This window comes from Rhipicephalus microplus, chromosome 1 (assembly GCF_043290135.1).
Source record: "Rhipicephalus microplus isolate Deutch F79 chromosome 1, USDA_Rmic, whole genome shotgun sequence".
Lineage (NCBI taxonomy): Eukaryota > Metazoa > Arthropoda > Arachnida > Ixodida > Ixodidae > Rhipicephalus > Rhipicephalus microplus.
Genome location: NC_134700.1, coordinates 99,582,545 through 99,604,936, shown reverse-complemented (window position 1 = coordinate 99,604,936; position 22,392 = coordinate 99,582,545). Strand labels below are relative to the sequence as shown.

Below are 22,392 nucleotides of genomic sequence, written 5' to 3'. Positions count from 1 at the left end.
CATTTGAGCTGTGAAATTGGAACTACCCGAAACACGCATTCGCTGTACACTCAGGTTCACCCAGAAAAGCACACACGTATAAAAAACTTAAAATAAGAGCAGCATAAAAATGGGGCTTTTGACTATTTGCTGATCTCGATTAACTCAACCAAGATATGCATTCTGAAGCCGCCCCAGCGACTTGAAAAGCGATAATACATTGAAGCATAGTTACTACGTATACCACAAATAAGACTTTGTTCTAGAAGTTATGTAAAGAGAAAAATATGGAGCAATATTTTCATCTTGCATGCTGATACACAGACATGACGTAGATGTGTGCAGTGATGAGTTCCAGGAGCAGTAGTTTTTTTTAGTCACAGCCTAAGAGTATATTTAGGGCTAACTAACACCGTCTTTCAATAATAATGGCTCTAGGAACATCGGTATGATGGCATGAAAATATTTCTTCCAACATTGGAACTATTGATAAAACAAGGAAAAATAAGCTAACGGCCTAAGAAACGAAAGAACACATAAATGGCATATGCCCTTCTGGAATAGATGACGCAGAAAGTACGTGAATGTCACACATAGCATTGCAACTATACATTCTCCATTGAATATTCAGTCCAGAGGCTAAAATCTTCCTACTGAGGGGCTTACAGCCAGCTGTGTAGGTTCAACGGGAAAACAATATCAAAGAAAATCACAAAATGTCCCAACTCTAGAAGTCGACAAACAAACTGATCAAACGCAATGGACTCAGTTGGGCGAGCCTGCAGGTTGGTTGGCTTTAGGGTCAAAGAAGAGGTGACTACAGTTCAGGGACACCCTCGTCCGATGTTTCAGAAGGGCCAGTGTTGCCTGTACCTTTCTGCTGCTGCTCCCACATGGAGGCATATATGCCACCATATTCGAGAAGCTCATCATGACTGAAAATGAAAGAGGAAAAACAAATCAGTGGGTGTCTAGCACCCTAAGGCTGCACAACAGTTACTTGGATGGGAACTAGAGAAAGGGTCTCAAAAACACGGCCCGCAAGGCTCTCGTTCGTAACCCACGGCTGTACATTGCTGTTTTCACTCCACCTTTTTAAGATCTTGTTAATAAGTCTGTTCGTGAGTACACAAGCATAATTTGTCTAAAGCACTGTTTTCTTGAAGCACCCCAAATGACTACCATACATTGAAGAGTCGCATCCAGATTTTGGTCATTTGGGAAGCTTGTACCAATATGTTAAGAGTCTTGGTACCAAATATCCTTCAGAAATGACCCATATTTGAGATGCTAGAAAGAATTTTTTCAAATGGCAACATTTGGTGACAATCAGTAAAAAAAGCCCCCTCACCACCCCTGTTTCAACACTCTTCACTCTTTCGGCCCTTGCTGGGCTGAACTGTGTGAACTGCGTGACTGCGGCCTGCTGGCTGAGTTAAGAAAACGAGGTTAAAGGAGCACTCACATCGCATTTACTCATGCCAAAACTCTTGCATCAACGAGCAGATGTAGACTCCGTAGCAGCAATTCCTGACCTAAAACGCAACTGAGGAATGAATAACTATCAGTTTTATTGATTTATATTACCGATATCTAGCCCCATTCAAAACGGCCGGCAATCCCGCTATTTCATGCGCTGGCAGCGTTACCAGTGACGCGACCTCGCGGTAACCTCCAGATTGTGCCACAGCTGACCATTTCTCCACAGAAAAGAGTGACGTCAGGCTCAGCTGCTCCACAAACATTTTGTCTACTAGGCGGACATATTCAGTCATGCCTTGTCACCTGCATTGCCGTCATCGCTGTAGAAAAGTGTTGACTTGGGTTGAATACGATAGTCTGAAGCTTGGAATCCCTGCGATTAGCAATGTTGCGAATTATTTTTGCTTCGATCGACCCTTTACAGAACAGCGATTCCAAGATAGACGACGTTCCAAGGAGCACTGAGGAGGTGCTCAAGGATGTGATGTTTGCTCGTGTGTCTCAGTTAGCTATACTGGTGTGTTTTGACGTGCACGGCATTCAGGTATACGCAAAGGGGTCAATAGAATATCGCTATCGGGAATGAACATCATCGGAGAAATAGAATATGTTCCCTGCTTGCCCGGTTCTTCTCTGCGCCTACAGATAGCCCCACCTATCCAGCCTCTCGCTGTTGCGGTGGCACTAACCCGGTATTACGCGGGCGAAAAAGTCTACAGACGAACTAGAATTCAACAATACCTGCGTGTTACTTGCTAGCGATGGTATCTACGCTGTTCCACTTTGACACCTTGTGGTCTTGTTGGTGTGTAACATATAAGTGATATGAAAAGACGCCCTCATTGGACTTTTTCCATGCTTCGAACGAAACTACTGCAACTCACAATGGTTTTCCGACATGCTGGCCGACAAGCGCACGCTGAATCATGCTCTTTTTTTCGCCGTTCTTTTAAAGGTTGTTTGCATCTTCGTAATTTCACAAAATCATTCAAAGTGGTGCGACGAAGATCAGACTTGACAAGCGAGTGCGTTTCCAGGCTTCGACGCCAGTCGGCGCCACAATAAGAACACTCGGATCGTAGACGTCAACGTTACTAGCGCATCGTCACTCAGGATGGTATGTACACAATGTATCACTCCAAACACGTAGCATTAGTGTTGATGTCACAGGGCATTCCATTTTCATTAAGCTCTCGTACGCTGGTTGTCATCGAAATAACTTTCACGTGACAGAATCGATTCGAATTTGGCCAAGACTGCGCTGGTCGGTGCGTTTTTGAAACGTGATCAAATAGCCCTTCAGACAAGCTGATGTGAGAACGACTGACATGGCACACTAACAAGCACTGTTTGTTTCAATACAGCTGCAATGCACAGAAAGCAGACACTGTCCAGATGATAAAAGTGAACAAATAACAACAAAAACAACAAAAATCTTCAAAGGCATCTTGGCAAGCTGTCACATTTTCAAGAGATTGATTTCAGAGCTGTATAGAGACAAAAAGCACACAAGAATCACTGGTGTTGTTCAATCTAAAACATTCACTTACCATAACTCACACACACATTGCTCTGTATCACATCCTAAAATGTATGCTCTTTAATAATGAAACCAACAATTGTGCTTTTTGAAATAGTCACCAATGCTATAACTGGTAAGTGAGCCCTTGAGTGAGTTTGCATGCTTGTTGAAATCATCACTTATATGTTGGCCTGCTTGGTCCCTATAACAGCATTCACATGTATGTGGCCCCAACAAAATATCCCACCTCAAAAACCTCCAAAGCCTTCCGACGTAACAGGCCACCTTCCAGAGGTACCAGGCTCTATCTTCCAAGAATTGCTTTCTTCACACTTCTTTATTTTTTCTGCTTCTTTTTATATTGTTTTGCAGTTGTTTTTGCATGGCAATAGCAAGATAATCTACTTAGACTCTATCTTTAGGCGATACAAGTGCACTCCCGTAGTCACCTAAGAGGAGTGGGGGGGGGGGGGGGGTGCAAGGTCAGCCCCACACATTGACATAATAGGGAGGGGAATGCTGAACCTTCGTCTCCCCTGAAGGGGAAACTTGCGCGCACCTTCGCTCACGACAGATCTGGTGTGACAACCCTACAACTTTCGTTGCCCTTTGTACAGAGTACAGTACACTCTACTACAGAGCTGCGTCAATGCTGGATGCGCTTGCGATGGGCTTCAGTCAAGAGAATGAGCAATTAGGGACACTTACACTTTGGAACTGAAATAAATATATTACACTTATAATGAAGGAACGATGACAACACGAGGGAACAACAAGCATCATTGCAGAGAAAGGCACCACGAGATCGGCGCTTGAGCTGCACCATCTTCCTCGTCCTGTGGCTATCTCGAATCTTCCACCTGCCCGTTAGGTTCGCCCAATAAACCTCTTTACGTTTGGTGGATTGTGCTGGGTAACCACATCTTCACATCGCCTACACCCTGGAAGTTTGATTCTGCACCCTGCCGTTGACCATGCAAGTTGATGCGGCCCAACAAACAGTACCTCTCACGGCCGCTACTTGCCCCTGTTCGGTTCAGCAGCGAAACCCCCTGATCTTTGCGGGCACCGAAGACCAGGATGTCGAGGACTGGCTGTCGTCATGCGAAAAAGTCAGTGAACAGGTGGGATGACGCTGCTAAATTGGGCACTGTCAATTTTTTTCTCACCAACGTGGCCAAGCTGTGGTATATGAACCACAAAACCGAGTTCACGAACTGGTCCGCCTTCAAGGAGGCAATATGCACTGTTTTTGGTCGCCCTGCCTTATGGAAGCTACGCACCAAACAACGTCTGCGCACACGGGCACAGAAGCCACGTGAAACTTTCACCTCATATATAGAAAATATGATCAATCTCTGCCGGCGCGTCAACGCTTCCATGAGCGAGAGTGCAAAGATATAGCACATTATGAAGGGCATTGATGATGATGTTTTCCAGATGCTTCTTGCGAAGTTTCCTAGCACTGTGGCCGAAGTAGTGACTTTGTGTCAGAGCTATGGTTGCAGAGGCAATGAGCTCAGACGCGACGCTCATTCCAGACAATCCAACCAGTGACCGCACTGGACATCATGACTGACCTAACAAACCTTCTCGCACAAATGAAAGACTTTGTGCGAGAGGAAGAGGCTTGGCTGCCTTCTCTACTGCCTTTTGCTCAATGCCAGGAGCTCTCGCAGCAACAACCACTGCGACACCCACCACCATTGGCTCCCATGCTCCAACATGTGGTCCAGGAGCAGATTTCCGAGGCTATGCCGGTGCCCTTGCAGCAGCCCCCCCCATCACCGTGCCTCTTTCTTATGCTGAGGCACTAAAGCGGCAGCAACAATAGCCCCACCGTTCCAGGGACTGCGGCATACCTCAGCCCCGACTGAGCCGTCCACCGCCTGGGCTCCTCCCATTGCTACAACAGCCTCAACTCACCCGTCCACCACATGGGTTGCTCTCCTCGTCACCAATACTTGGAGAGCACGCAATAACTGGCCCATCTGTTTTGCGTGCGGCAGTCCTGGCATTATCGCCTGATACTTCTGTCGTCGCGTGCCGGGATACACAGATGCCCGGACACAGAACAGCTCCATGGCCCTTCCTCCATCTCGTCTAGAAAATTCGGATCCTCAGTCAAGCTCGTCTTCACGGGAATGTCCGCGTACTATGTCTGGTCGCTCACCTTCACCCCTTCGTCGTTCCCTGTCACCTATGCGTCGTCGGCCAGCTCCTGAACATGAGGGAAACTAACCGCCGCAGTTCAGGAGGCAAAAACTGCGCAGTCGAAATGCTCAATTCCTCGGACATTGCCGTTGAATATTGTCGAAGTTTTTGTAGAAGGTACTCGAGCATATGCTCTAATTGATACTGGGGCTGCGTTTCCGTGATAGACGCTAAACTTTGCCACAAGCTCTGAAAAGTGACTACGCCTCTTGATATGATGTCCTTGCAAACAGCGAATGGGGACCCGGTTCAGCCTGTAGCCACCTGTACTGTCCGTCTGACCATTGCAAAGGACCACTACACTGTTGAGTTTATTGTCCTTTCGTCGTGCTCACACGACATCATACTTGGATGGGATTTTTTATCGCGTAACCACGTCGTTATTGATTGTGCAAGATTGGAACTTGAACTGTTCTCGTTTTACAACCAACCAACCGACTGCATTCAGCCTGCTGTACACAAACTCGTCCTCAAAGAAGGCACTGAAATTCCTCCGACAGCAGCTGTGTTGCTCCCTGTGTTCTGTGACGGCATTATGGACAAAGCTGCACTCTTTGAACCATCAAGCCTCTTCCTTAGTCGAAGACCACTTCTGCTTTATTCAACCCTCTCCATTTCTGAAGGAAACAGTGCTCTCTGCTTCATCAATTCCCTTCCGTATCCCATCGAACTGTTTCAAGGTGAATCTCTTGGACACGTGCATGCCATTGATAAAGAAAAAATTTTTACCATGCCGACAGACTGTTCCAGCGACTACGACGCCATCAGTGCCCTCAACCCTTTCAATGTTCCACCTTTTGAGCTTTCCAATTCATCGATCGCCGATGGACTATAGCCATCTGAACGCTCTGAGCTTCTTCAGCTGCTCTACCAGTTCCGTAAATCCTTTGACGTTGCTCAGCCTACCCTTCGCCAAACTCCCAGTTTCTTTCACTGCATCAACACAAGTTCCAATGCGCCAGTACGAAAGCGACCATACCGTGTTTCCACCGCGGAACGTCAGGTTATCACCGAACAGGTTGACAATATGCTCAAGCGCGACGTTATCCGACCTTCCCAAAGTCCATGGGCATCACCTGTCATTCTTGTTAAGAAGGATGGTACAATTCGCTTCTGCATTGATTACAGGCACTTAAATAAGATCACTTGCAAAGGCGTATACCCTTTGCCCAGGATTGATGATGCCCTCGATTGCTTACAAGGTGCCGAGTTTTTTTCGTCATTAGATTTGCGTTCGGGGTATTGGCAGGTGCCTTTAGCAGATGCCGATCGTCCAAATATAGCGTTCGTGACACTGGACGGGCTATATGAGTTCAATGCCATGCCCTTCGGCCTCTGGGATGCACCGGCCACATTCGAGCGCATGATAGACTCGGTTCTGCAGGGTTTGAAATGGAACATATTCCTCTGCTACCTCTACGATATTGTCGTCCTTTTACCCGATTTCGCAACACATTTTGTATGCCTGAAACATGCCCTCACGTGTCTGAAGAATGCACAGCTCCAACTGAGTCTCAAGAAATGCCACTTCGCTGCTCGGAAGCTCATTGTTTTCGGTCACGTCGTATCAAAAGATGGCGTTCTTCCCGACCCGGCTAAACTACGCGCTGTCACTGAGTTCCCCAAACCGGCGACTGCAAAACAGTTACGCAGCTTCGAAGAATTATGCTCCCACTTTCGCCAGTTAACTTTGCCTCCATAATTGTCTCTTTGACCCAACCTTTAAGCAGTGCCAACGACATCTCGTCATGGTCTTCCGAGTGTGATCACGCATTTACCATCTTTGCCGTCTCCTGACATCACCGCCTATATTGCGCCACTATGATCCCACAACTGTAACTGAGATCCATACAGACGCCAGCGGCGTCAGTCTCGGTGCAGTTCTCACTCAATGCAAGCCTGGATCCCTCAAGTATGTCGTCGCCTATGCCAGCAGAACGCTCAACGAGGCTGAGGTAAACTACAGTGTTACCGAAAAGGAGTGCTTAGCCATACTTTGGGTGATTATCAAGTTTCGCCCATACTTATATGGCCGCACGTTTGGGGTAGTTACAGTCCATCAATTCACCTTGCTCATTGGGCTCTGCGACTTCAAGAGTATGACATCCGCGTCGTGTACCATTCCGGCCGCCAACATGCCGACGCTGATGCGCTCTCGCGATCACCACTGTCCACTGAGGCTGTCTTTATATCTTTTATAGAACACGCGCAGCCAGCTCGTGACATCGACACAATGTCCTCTGCACAGCACGACAATCCATGGATAACTTCGCTTCTGGACGTTTTATCTGAGGTACTGACACTTCCAACCACTCGAGCAATGCGACGCCAGGCTTCGCACTTCACCATTCGAGGTGGCCTCTTGTACCGCCGCAATTACTCAACAGACAGCAGGAAGTGGCTGCTCGTTATTCTCCGAAAGCTGCGCTCTACAATCTGTGCATCTTTTCACTCCGACCCGCAATGCGCTCACGCCGGTGTTTTCAAAACCTACGAACGTTTAAGGAAACGGTACTACTGGCGTGGGATGTTTACTTTTGCTCGACAGTTTATTCGCGGCTGCCACGAGTGTCAGCGACGGAAACAGCCACCGAATCCAGGAGCAGCTCCACTACAACCACTTGCATGCCCCGACCGCCCATTCCATCGTGTCGGAATCGACCTTTATGGACGACTGCCATTGACCGCAGCAGGTAACCGGTGGGCTATCGTTGCTGTAGATCACCTGACATGGTACGCTGAAACCGCTGCTCTTCCTACGGCGAACGCTCAGGACGTCGCAGCTTTCATCCCCTATCGGTCTGTGTTGCGTCATGGCCCTCCTCGCGAGCTCCTCAGTGACTGGGGCCGTGTATTTTTATTCAACGTAATTCAAGGTATTCTGTGCCAGTGCCATATTGTACACCGGATGAGTATTGCTTACCACACTCAGACGAATGGCCTGACTGAGCGGTTTAATTGGATCCTGGGTGACACGCTCGCGACGCATGTGGCATCTGACCAAACGAACTGGGACCTGGCTCTTTTGTTTGCGAGCTACACGTACAACACAACTACCCAAGCCACCATCGTCTTTTCCCCATTCTTCCTTCTATACGGACGTCAACCATCGCACACAATTGATACTTTGCTGCAACACACACCAGATGCATCTGAGTGCATGACCGTGTCCGAAGCCGTCCGTCACGCCGAAGAATGCCGCCAACTAGCGAAGCATTTTACTACGGCTGACCAGCAACGCCAGAAAAAGGCCCGCGATGACGACCACCCTCCTGCCGCAAAGTTCGCCCCTTGAACCCTTGTATGGCTGTATGTACCACCCTATGCAACTGGTTTGTCTACCAAGCTACATTCAAATTACTATGGTCCATACCGCGTGGTAGAGTGCACATCGCCCGTCAATTACGCCATTTAACTGCTTACACCGCTCGGTGACCATCGTCGGCGTGGACATGATATTGTTCATGTAGATCGCTTGAAGCCCTACTTCGACCCGCTCAATCCCACCTTTTAGATCACCAGGGTGGCTTCATCTTTCTCGACGGGGGAAATTATAATGAAGGAATGATGACAACACCGGGGAACAACAAGCATCATCGCAGAGAAAGGCACCATGAGATCGGCGCTCGAGCTCTAACATCTTCCTCGTCCTGTAGCTATTTCGAATCTTCTATTTGCCCGTTAGGTTCGCCCAATAAACCTCTTTACACACTCAAACCTCAATATAACGAACCCAGATATAACAAAATGCCGGTTATAACAAAGTAAATGAAAAAATAGTCTTGCAATAGCTATAGTGTTAGTAATAAACTTTTATAACAAATTTTTGGATATAATGAACTTGTTTTCGAGTAAGATTCAACTTTGTTATAATGAGGTTTTAGTATATAATCTTTTGCTGTGTCTGACCATGGAGCGTCCTTGCATTCAGAGGAAACCCACAAGAGGCTTGTCATAGCCTCGAAATTTTATGGCACCACCCCTTGAAGCGACAGGAAAAGAGCAGAGTGAATTAGGGAACAAATATTCTAGCAGAAATTTAAAAAAAGGTGGACCTGGGAAGGTGACAGTGTAAAGGACACATAAACGATGGTCACTTACAGCAATGGAATGGATACTAAGAAAGATGGATGTGAAGATGAAACTGAGAAATTGACCGGTATACAATGGAATGAGCTTGCACAGGACAGGGAGACTAGAAGGTCACATGGAGAAGTCTTCATGCTGCAGTGGGCATGATAAAGGCCAATGCTGCTGATGATATATTTGACAGTGAGTTGTAATAAAGACTGATTGTTAATCATTGCAGGAAAAATTGTGCTAAAACAAAAAAGGACACGGTAAAGAAGGAACACTAAACAGATTGAGCGCAAACTACCAACTTTTTTTATCGACTGTGAAGCGTCGGTTAAATATGAAAACCGAAGATAGCTGTGCAGACGTGCTGAAGAACATCACATGCTAACGCATCTTATTCATAAAAAGCCACTTCTCCACTGTACAGCAATGCTGAGGCCTCACTCACACAGCTATCCCATTTCGTGTGCTTTCAGATGCTTCCAAAAGAATGCTTCCAAAACCTCACGAGCACATGTGTTTTCGGTATGCTCCAGTATCTTAGTCTGTAGAAATCGTGCTTCACATCCTTAAGCTGTGCAGTGAGTAGGCAAATTAGCCATTTCATTATTTTTGATTGGTTGTTAATTAGTGCCATGTTTTTCGTTTCAATATCCTGATTTCTGAAGTGCTGCTTAAATTCTGTTATAATAATGAAGTCAACAGCCTAATATTAGAAACATATTAATCTATTGTAGTGTATCATTTTGCTACAATGGCTGCAATGAAGACAGCATGAGCACAATTTTTAGCCATTTAATGGTGCTAGCAATTTGTCTCTTACTTGTAGGCTGTCCATACAAGTTGCGAATCAGCAAGCAGTTGCTACAGCAATTCTAAAACCTGCTGATAGTATATGCTGCTTGATAATGACAAGGCTTGGAACAATAAGTTTACCCCTTATAATGCGGCATTAGCAACCTTATCTGCTATAGAGAATACATGACCACACACTATTGTGTGTGAATTCCGACAACATGCTGATATGGAACGGAATTGTAGTATCAGGAATTAATGCAAGATTCTACACACAGACACTAATACTCACTGGCCACTTTCGACAATCTCCCCTTCCTGGATCACAAGGATTTGGTCAGCATGAACCACCGTTGATAGCCTGCAAAGCAAATTGTTTGGTGTACGCAAGCAAAGGTTGGATTCTAGGAAATTAAGGACATGAAGTTGAACATCAAAACATATTGGCATTAGAGATGCGAAATTCACAGAATTTCGAGCAAGTGGAAAAATGGAAAAGAACAAGTTTTCTTTAGCATATGACAATAGTTTATAGCCATATGGTAATACTTTATTGCCAAGTGTCAAAAGCAATAACTTTCGTTATGTAAATAACAAAACTGAAATGCTTTCTCTCATTTCACAAACAAATGTGGCATTTATTAGATCGAAGGCAGCCAGATGCATCACCACAAACTCACTTAGCTCTCTTTGAATGGGCGCGGCTTCCTAAAATTGTTATGGCAGTTTGAACAAAGAACCCCGACATGTCTATTTCATCGTGGCTTGAACTATAGAAACATTGATCAAGATGCTGACAAACTAATAGTCCGAGCTAGTATCACTGGCTTCATCTGCAGCTTTCTTCATCATGCTAAGATGTCACATTGGGAAAAGCATAGCAGCTGTTGCAGTGCTTGAAGACAGCGAGTCCCCATTTCCCCCCACCGGTCTCCTCGATCGTGAAGTGCATCCACACATCATGAATTAGCCTAACCGTTGCAGAATCCATTTGCACGCAGCTTTATAAGCGAACTTCTGCCGCAGGTCGCAGGAGTGTAAAAGGGAAAGTCAAAACTGAACAATAACAGGTACAAAAACATCAGAAACCACTCCCAACATGATCACACCAGACCACACTTGAATGATGAAACTACACTAGCTGACGTTGAAGAAGCTGATTTCATATGATGTCGATGGCGAGTGGTCAGCCGTCGTTGGGTATTCTGGTATCATGTGCAATATTTTGGTTTCATGTTCAACGCTCTGTGTTGCCTAAGCTTTATTTCTGTACGTTTAACCCCATGAAAGTTACGGCTGATTTTTTCAACTGCGCCAAAAAAAAGAAAACAAGAAAACCTATTTTTTGCAGAATTATTTTTATTTTTTTCCACACTTCGCATGAATAATCCTTGTACACTGTCAGATGTAATAATCGTAGCACACAGCGTCAGTAAGAAATGTATTCAGTTCTCAATTATTACATTAAATGAAAGCATGAAAATGAAAGCATACGCTTGTCCATTTCTCTGACAAGCGTATGCTGCAAGACACTCGAACATATCATTTACACAAACTTAATGAATCATCTTCAAAGTAATAACTTTTTTTCCCCATTGCAACACGGTTTCAGGGCGGGTTTCTCGTGCGATACACAACTGGTCGAGTTCACGCACGACATTGCAGCTTCTATTAACTCAGGCCTTCAGGTTGACTGTATATTTCTGGATTTCCAGAAGACATTCGATTCCGTGTCACATGTGTTGTTGTTGCAAAAGCTTCATTGTCTAGGCATACCTAATGCCCTTCTCATGTGGATTGAGGCGTACCTTTCAGAAAGACAGCAGTGCGTGATTGTTGACGGTGTGTGCTCATCAAGCGTCGGTGTATTGTCAGGAGTGCCGCAAGGGTCAGTTTTGGGGCCCCTGCTTTTTCTTATTTTTATAAATGACATCTCCGACAATCTCTCTAGCCGTGTTCGATTGTATGCTGACGATTGCTGCATTTACAGTAACATTACCTCTGAAGCGGACACCGTTCAATTGCAGAATGACTTGAACTCCATAGTTTCTTGGTGTGATTCATGGAGAATGACACTAAATCTGTCGAAGTGTAAATTGGTGAGGTTTACGAACAAAAAACAGCCTCGGATTTCAAATTACGTCATGGCCGGGGCTACCTTGCCGGTTGAAACAGAATATAAATATCTAGGGGTCATTTTTTCTGCCAACCTATCTTGGAACGCTCATATTAATTACTTAACATTAAAGGCTAGTCGAGTGCTAAATTTTTTGAGGCGCAATTTCAGACAGGCACCAACTAAGTTGAAAGAAACACTATACATATCCAATGTGCGTCCCATATTAGAATATGCCTGCAGTGCCTGGGACCCCTCAACAAAATCAAATATAGAAGCCCTGGAGCGTGTACAGGGCACGCGCAGCACGCTTTGTGGCAAGCAATTATAACTTTACCATAAGAACAGCTGACATTCGTTCAGGATTGCAATGGCCTCTGTTAGCTGACTGGCGAAAATACCTACGACTGTCCCTATTTTACAGCATATTCATGAACAAAACAGGCATCGACAAGGATCAGTATATAAAGCCACCTACCTATGTGTCACCCCGTACTGACCATTCTTTAAAACTGCGTGAATACACTTCCAGGATCAACGCATTCAAATACGCCTTTTTTCCAAGAACCACGCATGAGTGGAACGACTTGCCAGAGGAAATTGTCTCTGCGCCTCCCTTATCTTTTGTTAAAAATTTGCACAATTTTTTGTTGAACTAATCATTACTGTACATTTCTGATGCGTTCCGTACTAATTATTTTCTTTTGTTTTTATTGCCCTATGTTACCAATAGCACTCTTCTCTTTCAACGTTTTGCTTTGTATTTGCAATTTGATGCCTTATTTATGACAGTGTTGCTTCACTTTGTTGTTTCACTTTGTTATGACTATGTTCTTTCAAACGATACAGCCTTTTATCCGCAACCATCTTTTTCGGTATATCGACTGTACTGTATTCTTTTGCTTGTTCTCCCCCCTACAATAATGCCCGTAAGAGCGATGTAGGTACATGTATAAATAAATAAATAAAAAATGAAAGGCTTTGCATGCTGTACCTACAAACATTACCAATTTAGCATAAGCCCTTCAGAGGTGAAATACCATAAGTGAACTCTAAATATCCAAAACTGAACATTATTTCAAGGCACTTGATTTTATATTATAGCAACGCAAAGGTTGTAATATGTATTATGCTATCTGTGTGTACATTAATAACTAATGAAGAGACCGATTCACACGTCATTCATGTTCCATTCTTGTACAAACATAATCAAATCTCAGGCTTGAAATACATAAAAAAGTTATTATGAGCTAATAGATTCTGAGAAAACAAAATGTATTATTTTGGTGTGTCTCCCAGGATGCGACAGGTAAAATGACTCTGAACATCATAGTGTCTTTAGCGACATGAACTGCAGCAATGATGGGCACAATGAAGTTAAATGAGTACCTGTTGTGCAGCCAAAAAGCATGTACAAATGTGGAGATTTTCCTTGGAGCTGGTGGAAGTACGGCAACACGTGGCACATGACCCACCTCTATTGTGGACGCATGCAAGAGCACACGTCGCCGCCATAAGAGATAATTATTTCACAGTGGCATTCCACGTAAGTATTGCCATCCTCTCTACGCTCCAACAGTTAAATTTTAATCCTGTCACCTCACCTCTGGCTAGACCATTTTTTTTAACAGCGAAGGTGTTCTTGGTCAAGGTTTTCATTTCTGGGAACCACCGTAGATCGTAGTTGGATTTACATGCAGAAAAGGGGTAAATCCTACTACAAATATGGGTCGCTCTTCCCACCACTCCTACAATGCACTACGCCCGCAGCTCACAGATACGCTCACCATTGCTGTCACCACTGCTCCCACTTCATTCACCCAATTCATTCCCACTTCATTTCCTTCATTCAATCCCATTTCGCGCCACCAGCATTGCTGTTTCATCGGTGTCTGCCGAGTAGAGCTGCCTGAATTTTTTTTCTTCTGATGACTAATATTTGTTCACCTTTATTACCCCCTCTTCTTCATCAGGTTGATGACAACACATGGCACACAAAGAGATATGGCTCTTTGTGCAAGCCCACATCAACAGCCATGGTAATGTTCCAAACTAGGCAAGCTCAGAGAAAGATGAAAGCTTGATGCTATCAACACTAATTGAACTGAAAATGTCTCTGCAGCTAGTGTTTCAACATTGACTTGACTTGTCAGGAAAGCAATGCCTGTTCTGACCGGTTCTATTATGCTTTCTCTACAGGCATAAAGGCGAGTCTGCCCAAGGAAATCAGTTTATGCTGAGGCAAATAGTAGTCATGTAAAACTCTGGCATTTTTTTCCTTTTTTTTTCTTTTCTCTTCTTGTTTGGTGGTTAGAGTTCGTGCTCTTATGGTACTTTTTTTACTATTAGATTCATACTTAATTACTCATTCGAGTGGTACATTTTGTATTCCCAGTGTTTAAATCAGCACTATCCTTTACTTTTTGTCTTTATTGTGCATTAATACTGTACAAACTTGACTGATTGTTTATGTAGTTTTTTGTTTGTTTTCCTTCTATCCTTGTACTTGTTCCGTGTTTCATATGATCATGTACTTGCTCCTTCCCTCTATAATGTACTGTGTGTAACTTGAGTGTATTCCAAATAAACAAATGAAAGTCCCCATGTCCCATATCAAAATGATCAAGGCCACAAATAATGTCACACAGTTACAGGTTAAAGTAATACATTTAATTTAAGTCAGTACAGTAGGTGTATATTACTTCAACTCTTGATAATCCAATTTTTTTGTTTGACTTGACCTTGACTGAATGTCCTGGCTAGCACCTCGTGCGTGTCTATAGCACCAAATTTTTGTAGTTCTTGTTGCGGAACTAACTCTTCCAGATAATTCAAACTTGACTGCTTTCCTCATATATGCCCAACCTCACCGAGAACTGCACTATCGAACAGCAGCAGTGTTCAGCATTAAAGTGCTTACAATAGTACAGCGAATGGGTAAAGCATGCGCTATCTCGTCAAAGCCACCTGTTTCAAACTGCCTCAAAACACCCTAGCATGAAAATGGCTCATGTGGTTATTGCAGCACTTCACCTGATTCTAACGCATGGCTCTTTTCATTCAGATGGTTGGTTCATAATCGATTCAGCCAGTGCGATGAGATGGAAATTGGAACTGTGTTTGCAAGCTCGACTCGCATCTAAGAGCAAGAGTACTAGACATTATTTCTGCCAAGTCAAATGAATGTGTGTCCAATAACAGCATCACGTTTGTAAATATAATTTTTATAGAACACTTTTAACAACTATCTATGGCTCAGCAAAATGTAAAATCTCACTTTGGCTAGTTGCCTAGCTTGTGAGGAGCTTCGTGATATAACTCCACTGTATAATTAAAATGGCTTTTTTTTATATCATTTGGTTGAGGTCGTGTGAGAGGATGACTGGGCAAGTTGGTTGTTCATGGTCCCGTTGCACGGCACAGAAGAACACGGGAAACAGGAAACGGATGGATGATATTCCCATTTTCTTTCGTGTAGTGCACCAATATTTTGAGGCACTTTATTGGGGGATTGCGACCAAATAAATTTGTAGCATGGCCCTGAAGCCTGAAACACACTGCAGTCGATATAGCTGCTACAGTACACGCATACCTCAATATAACAAATCTGGATACAATGAACTAATGGTTATTATGAAGCAAAATGAAGACTAGTCTTCCAATAGGAACAGTGTTAGAAATATACCTTTATGACGACTGTTTGGTAGGCTTTTGTGAATATTGCGTTTCAGGTTCGAAGTGAATTATGATATTGGTCGAATAATTGTGAATCAAATTTAAATAGTGTATGTGACATATAAAAAAAAATTGGCAGATTTATCATGACCAAAATAACCTGCACAATATTTCATTTTTAATCCAAATAAGGCCTCTATGCAAATGTCTTTTTTTTTCCCTCAAGGCAAGTTGAAATAACTTTGAGTAGTAGCAGGATCAGGCTTTCGGCATGATGCAAGTGATAACCTGTAAAATACGTAACATTTGAAAACTTATTATACTTTGGGCATATAAGCTGTCGTAACAAGCTTTTAAGCTTAAAAAATGATGAATCCATTTGAGGGTAATATTCTTACGAAAAAAAAAAACAGAGACGCCGTATTGACGAGGCTGTTGATTAGATGTATTTAAAACCAGCAGTAATGGCGTGACCAGTTGATAAGCAATTGAGCGGAGAAAACCCTTCATCTTCCTCGTCAGGCACACACGCGCGTCGCCTTCTAAAATATCAATATGCGTGCATGTAGCATAACCTCTGGCGACAAAAGCGCCGTCTCGGTGCATCTAAATGTCAACGTCACTAGGAGAGTGGTAGGGCTTCAAGCGCGCAACATGTACAATATAGGTAGCTGGTTGGGCACATATGTCATATGTCACAACGTCATATGTCACAGGAGTAACCACACGAAGGACTCGGTATGGACCTGTGTAGCGAGTAAACAGTTCTTCTGACAAGCCAACTTGACGGGTTGGAGACCAGAGCAGGACCAAAGAACCGGGTGGAAAGTGTACGTCGCAGTGTCGTCGGTCATATAGCGCCGTTGCTTCTCTTGAGAAGTCAGAAGGCGAGTACGGGTGATATCGCGTGCGTGAGCGGCCCGAGTGATAGCGTCCATGGCATATTCACTGGTCGGTACTGCAGGGGACGGTATGACAGTGTCTAGAGGCAATGTTGGTTCTCGGCCAAACAGCAGAAATATTATAGCATACAGCAGAAAAGAATTATAGGCAAATGTGACATACAACAACGCCAGATCCTAGTCGGTGTGGTTTGTAGAAACATACTTAGCGAGCATGTCTGTAAGAGTTCGGTTTACACGCTTCGTGAGTACATTGGTTTGCGGATGGTATGGCGTTGTCAACTTGTGTCTCGTTTGACAAGACTGCAAGATGTCAGCTAAGATCTTCGACAAAAAGGTGCGACCATGGTCTGTGAGCAGCTGCTGTGAGGCTCTGTGTTCCAAAATTACGTCAGTGAGGAGGAAGTCGGGGACATCTGTGGCGCAGCTTGTTGGAAGAGCTCGTGTGACAGCATGACGCGTGGCATAGTCGGTGGCCACGGCTATTACCCGAGGAAGACAAGGAGAAAGGGCCAAGCAGGTCCAAGACAACGCGGAGGTATGGTTCTAATGGAATGTCAAGTGGTTGAAGATGTCCGGCGGGAAGTGTCGATGGTGTTTTGCGGCACTGACATTTCTCACAAGCCACAACGTATCTTCTGAGTGAGCCTGCAAGCCCTGGCCAAAAGAAGCGTTGGCTTATTCAGTCGTAAATGCGTGACACACCAAGGTGACCAGTAGTCGAAACGTCATGAAGTTCATGTAGAACTTCCGAGCGAAGGTGTTTCCGAATTACAAGCAGCAGGGCCGGTCCATCTGGCTCAAAATTTTGGCAGTATAATACACCATTATGGAGCACGAACGAGCGATGGGACTGATTGAAACATGGAGATTCGAGGAGCTCAACGATAGCACAAAAGGACGCATCACGGCTCTGCTCTTCACCAATGCATGTAATTTGTGAAAGGAAAAACACACAAGGGTCGGTGTCGGTGTCAGGTATAGAGCTCGACTCAGCAACTGGGTAGCGAGACAGGCAGTCTACGTCCTGATGTAGGCGTCCGGACTTGTACGTCACCGTGTAGGTATACCCTTGCAGTCGCAGAGCCCAGCGCTCGAGCCGGCCAGTAGGATCCTTCAGTGACGTAAGCCAACATAGAGCATGATGGTCAGTTATTACAGAGAAATTTGTGCCATATAAATATGGGCGGAACTTTTTGAGACTGCCAAAACAAGAGCAAGACATTCACGCTCTGTAATGGAATAGTTGCGCTCAGCAGCTGTGAGGATACGGCTAGCGTAGGCGACAACTCGGTCGTGACTCCGTTGGCATTGGGATAGGACGGCTCCGATCCTGTGACCACTAGCATCGATTTGGACTTCTGTCGGAGTGGATGGGTCATAGTGAGCCAATATAGATGGAGTCGTCAGTAGCGCGATTAGGTGAGAAAAAACAGCAGCTTGGTGGGTAGCCCACGTAAATGTAACGGCTTTCTTCAGAAGCTCAGTGAGGGGTCGAGCGATGGTGGCGAAAGCTTTCACAAACCTTCTAAAATAGAAACAAAGTCCTAAAAAACCCCCGACTTCCTTGACTTACTGGGGTACAGGAAACCTGGTGACTGCACGAGTTTTCTCCGGGTCCGGCTGCACACCAGAAGCCTCGACAAGGTGGCTCAACACTGTAATTTGCCGGCGTCCGAAGTGACACTTTGACGAGTCTAATTGAAGGCCTGCAGTGCGGAATATGTCGAGAATAGCTGACAAACGCTGAAGGTGGGTCTTAAATGTTGGGGAATATACAACGACATCATCAAAATAACAGACATGTCGACCATTTGAACCCTTGTAGCAGAGAGTCCCTCATGCGCTCGAACGTGGCTGGGGCATTGCATAGCCCAAACGGCATAACCTTGAACTGATATAGGCCATCTGGAGTTACAAACGCAGTTTTCTCTTAGTCTTTTTCGTCAACAGCAATCTGCCAGTAGCCGGACGGTAGGTCTATTGAAGAAAAGTATCAGGCGCCGTGGAGACAATTGAGAGCGTCATCGATGCAGGATAAAGGGTAAACACCCTTTTTCGAGATTCTATTCAGGTAGCCGTAATCCACGCAGAAGCGCCCCGTGCCATCTTTCTTTTTAACGAGCACGAAGGGGTCGCGGAAGAGCTCGAAGAGGGTTCAATAATTCCTTTGGCTAGCATCTTGGTGACTTCTTGTTGAATTACTTCATGCTCGGTGACAGACACCCGGTATGGTCACCGATGAAAAGCATGAGAATCACCTGTGTTAATGCGGTGCTTGACGAGTGAAGTCTGGCCGAGTGGATGGCTGTCGATGTCGAATGTGTCGCGGTATGAAGCCAGAAGGCAGCATAGCGCGGCTGACTTCTCAGGTTTGAGGTCTGGGGCGATCATGGAGCGTAAGGTCGCATTAAGGCAAGTGGCATCCTGCGAGTGACGTGGGTGATCGGAACATACGTCTGCCGCAAAACAAGTGACGTGGTCGTCAATTAAGGGTCTTAGTGTGGCGACCAAAATTCTTTGAGGTAGCACTTGTTTTATGAAATTAAATTTATAACAGGTAAATATGTTCACTTAGAGGCCATGGTTACGACGGAGTGTAGGACAGTAATGTAATGCGCCAATCGGCGCCACGATATAATCAATGTCGAGCATGGGAGAGGGTGTTGCCAATTCCACGAATGTGAGAGCTTTAGGTGGTATCCGGAAGAAGTCAGTGGTGCACAGGCTGTTCAGGAGTTCAGGGTGAGAATCCGGGAGAAGAGGAAGTTCTAAGCAGAGAGTACCGGCGGCACAATCTATCAGGGCAGAATGCGTCAATAGGAAGTCCGTGCCGAAGATTAGCTCGTGAGGGCGATTTTCAAGCATCGTAAATAAAACAGGGACATGGTGGCCGGCAATGCTAACACGAGCGGTACACATTCCAGTGATGGCCACAGTTTCACCATAAGTGACACGGAGGGCTTTAGTTGCTGCAGGCGTGAGGACTTTATTGAGTAGGCAACACAGATGAGCACTCATTATGAACACTTGAGCTCCGGTATCAACTAACACCGTCAAAGAAATACCGTCCACGTACACCTCAATTAAGTCGCAATTGATGCAACACTACCTCCTGGAGCTGCATGATTTAGGTTTCCGTCCTAGAGGATCCATAGTTGACCGGCGACAGATAGCGGCGTGGTTGAGGCGATGGGGAACGGTGGCGTTGAGGTGACAGTGAACGAGCAGTAGAGCGGCTGTTAGGGACGTCGGAAGAAGTGTACACACGACTGGGCGAAGACCGACGGGAGTCCTTGTATGGGCGAGAAGAGGAAAATAGGCTCTAGTTTGAGGGCGTCCAAATTCTGCGGCAGTAGCGGGAGATATGGCCAACTCGGTGGCAGCACAAGCAGATCGGTTTGTTGTCTGCAGTTGTCAATTCCGTCGGGTTGCGGGATCACGGAAGAAAATGTGTAATGGCATGATGCATTTATTGTCATTGGTCTGGAGGCAGATCGGAAGACAGAGCAGGCCACAGAAAAACCAAGCTTTGCAATTTCCTGCCTCATGACTGCTTGAATAATGATGACCACCGGAAGCGTTTGTGCAGCGCCATGGTTGAGTGGAAGTGGAGGAAATGATGCGGGACTTGAGGCCTCAAGCTCCCTTCGAACTATACGTGTCACGCTGTCCTGCATAGGTGGTGCGGCACCGAGATCAGTGCAGGTTGATGTAACAGCCGTGTTAGATAGCCACGTAAATTGAGGCAGAACACGGCGGCTTTTGGCCATTTCGAAGCGGCGGAATTTCTCAATATACGAATCTACAATCATGACATTTATGTACACGAGCAACTTCAAGGCGTCATCAGCGATGCCCTTGAGTATGTGGCCCGCGTTATCACTCTCTGTCATTTGCTCGTCCACTTTCCGGCACAACGCGAGCACGTCCTGTATGTACGAGACATATGACTCAGTTGAGGACTGCACACGAGTGGCGAGTTCTTTTCGAGCTTCCATTTGGCAACCAGACGGGTTCCCAAAGATGTCGCGTAGTCGCCCCTTAAAGATATCCCAGCTGGTGAGCTCGGTCTCATGGGCGTTGAAGCAGACACGTGAGGTGCTGTCCAAGTGAAATTTTACGTTGGCGAGCGTCATGGTAGGGTCCCATCGCTGTGTCTGGCTAACACGCTCGTACATACGGAGCCAGCAGTCAACGTTGAGTCTAGGTTGTGCGGAAAATGTACCGGAATCATGGGGATAGGGCATCTTCAGGTATGTAGTGGCTGGAGCTACAGATGGAGACGCTGAAGGGCTGTTGTTATTGGAAGCCATGGCGGGAGACTCCACGGTACGGCCACTGCTAAGCTTCGTGGCGAGGACGAGGAACGTTCCACCTCCACCAAATATGTTACAGAAAAGAAGAGATGCTGTATCGACGAGGCTGTGGATTCGATGCATTTGAAATGAGCGGTAATGGCGTGACCGGTTGACCAGTGATCGTGCGGAGACAACCCTTCGTCTTCCTCACCAGGCACACACGCGCGTCACCCCCTAGAATATCAATATGCATGCATGTAGCAATGTGTTCATTTAAAGAAGCCCTGCAACATTTTTTAAAGTAGCCATAGAATGGAGTCACTAAAGAAGCTTATTCCCTCACGAATTGCATCGCCTCAAAAATGTTTAAGATCTGTCCAGTACGAGTAAAGTTGCGAAGATTTATCACACGCTGCAATTGCATTTGCTCTTCTCGCATCCTGGCAAAATAGTTCAAAAGCTAAGCAGGGAACGATGGCACGGGGAAAGAAAACATGTGCATAGAAATGGCGTCCTCTCACGGCAACCCCAGTAACGACCGAGTGCGCTACGCTCAAATCAGCCATTGGCTGATACAACAGCTGTGATGAGTTAATTTTTAGTTTATGGTGTCATTCACCCAGAGAAGGGAGCAATTTTTAGCTGACTGAAAATTCGATGTGAATTGCAGGCCACGTGCTGCGCCATAATATTTGGCTCACGTGTTTTCAGTAGCCATGACCACCAATAACCAGCGTTTTTTGACCATGCTCAAAAAGTGCTGCAAAGCCCCTTGAAATTTGAAGTGGGGCCAGTGATGTTCCGTACTATGCCGAAGAGTTCCCATTCAGAGATATGAAAATTCCCTATTTTGGGGATTTTCCCCTGCAAACGTTAACAAAATTCCCAGCAAAATTCCCTGCACAATAGTACTAATCTCTGCCCGCATTCACGTGCACACTTACCATAATTACACATGTCTGACGTACTGGCGACTTTTGAAATCATGACTAGTCTCTCCACCGCATCACAACAAAAGCATGACTTTATTCATATTTTCGTGTTTGTAACCCCTCCTGCTGTAACGCCTCCGGGCAAAGCGGGGTTATACGTGAATAAAGAATATAGTGTTAGTACACTGCACATTGTGGTCTTCAGGTCTAACACCACTAGTGAACTAGAAATCGCTTCGCGTAAATTTCAGAAACAAATCTCATAGGCTATGCTTGCGTGGTGTATGCGTCAGAACCAAATGCAGCAGATGAAGGCGCACTGTGACCGCTAATTATGGGTCGTCATAGAAGAATTTAACTATTGCTGAAATTCCCTGCAATATCACGAAGATTCCCT

The 22,392-nt window shown here is 45.4% G+C and overlaps 1 protein-coding gene across 1 annotated transcript in view; it reads right to left on the bottom strand.

The window, feature by feature from the left end:
• Positions 1-453: 453 nt before the first annotated feature.
• Hmt-1 (ABC transporter ATP-binding protein/permease Hmt-1) overlaps positions 454-22,392 on the bottom strand; it is a 119,884-nt gene continuing 97,945 nt past the window's right edge. The window contains exons 20-21 of the mRNA XM_075886251.1: positions 10,362-10,430; positions 454-914 (exon numbers count right to left, since the gene is read on the bottom strand). Coding sequence (XP_075742366.1) covers positions 797-914; positions 10,362-10,430 — 187 coding nt within the window. The 3' untranslated portion in view covers positions 454-796. The remainder of the gene's footprint in view (positions 915-10,361; positions 10,431-22,392) is intronic.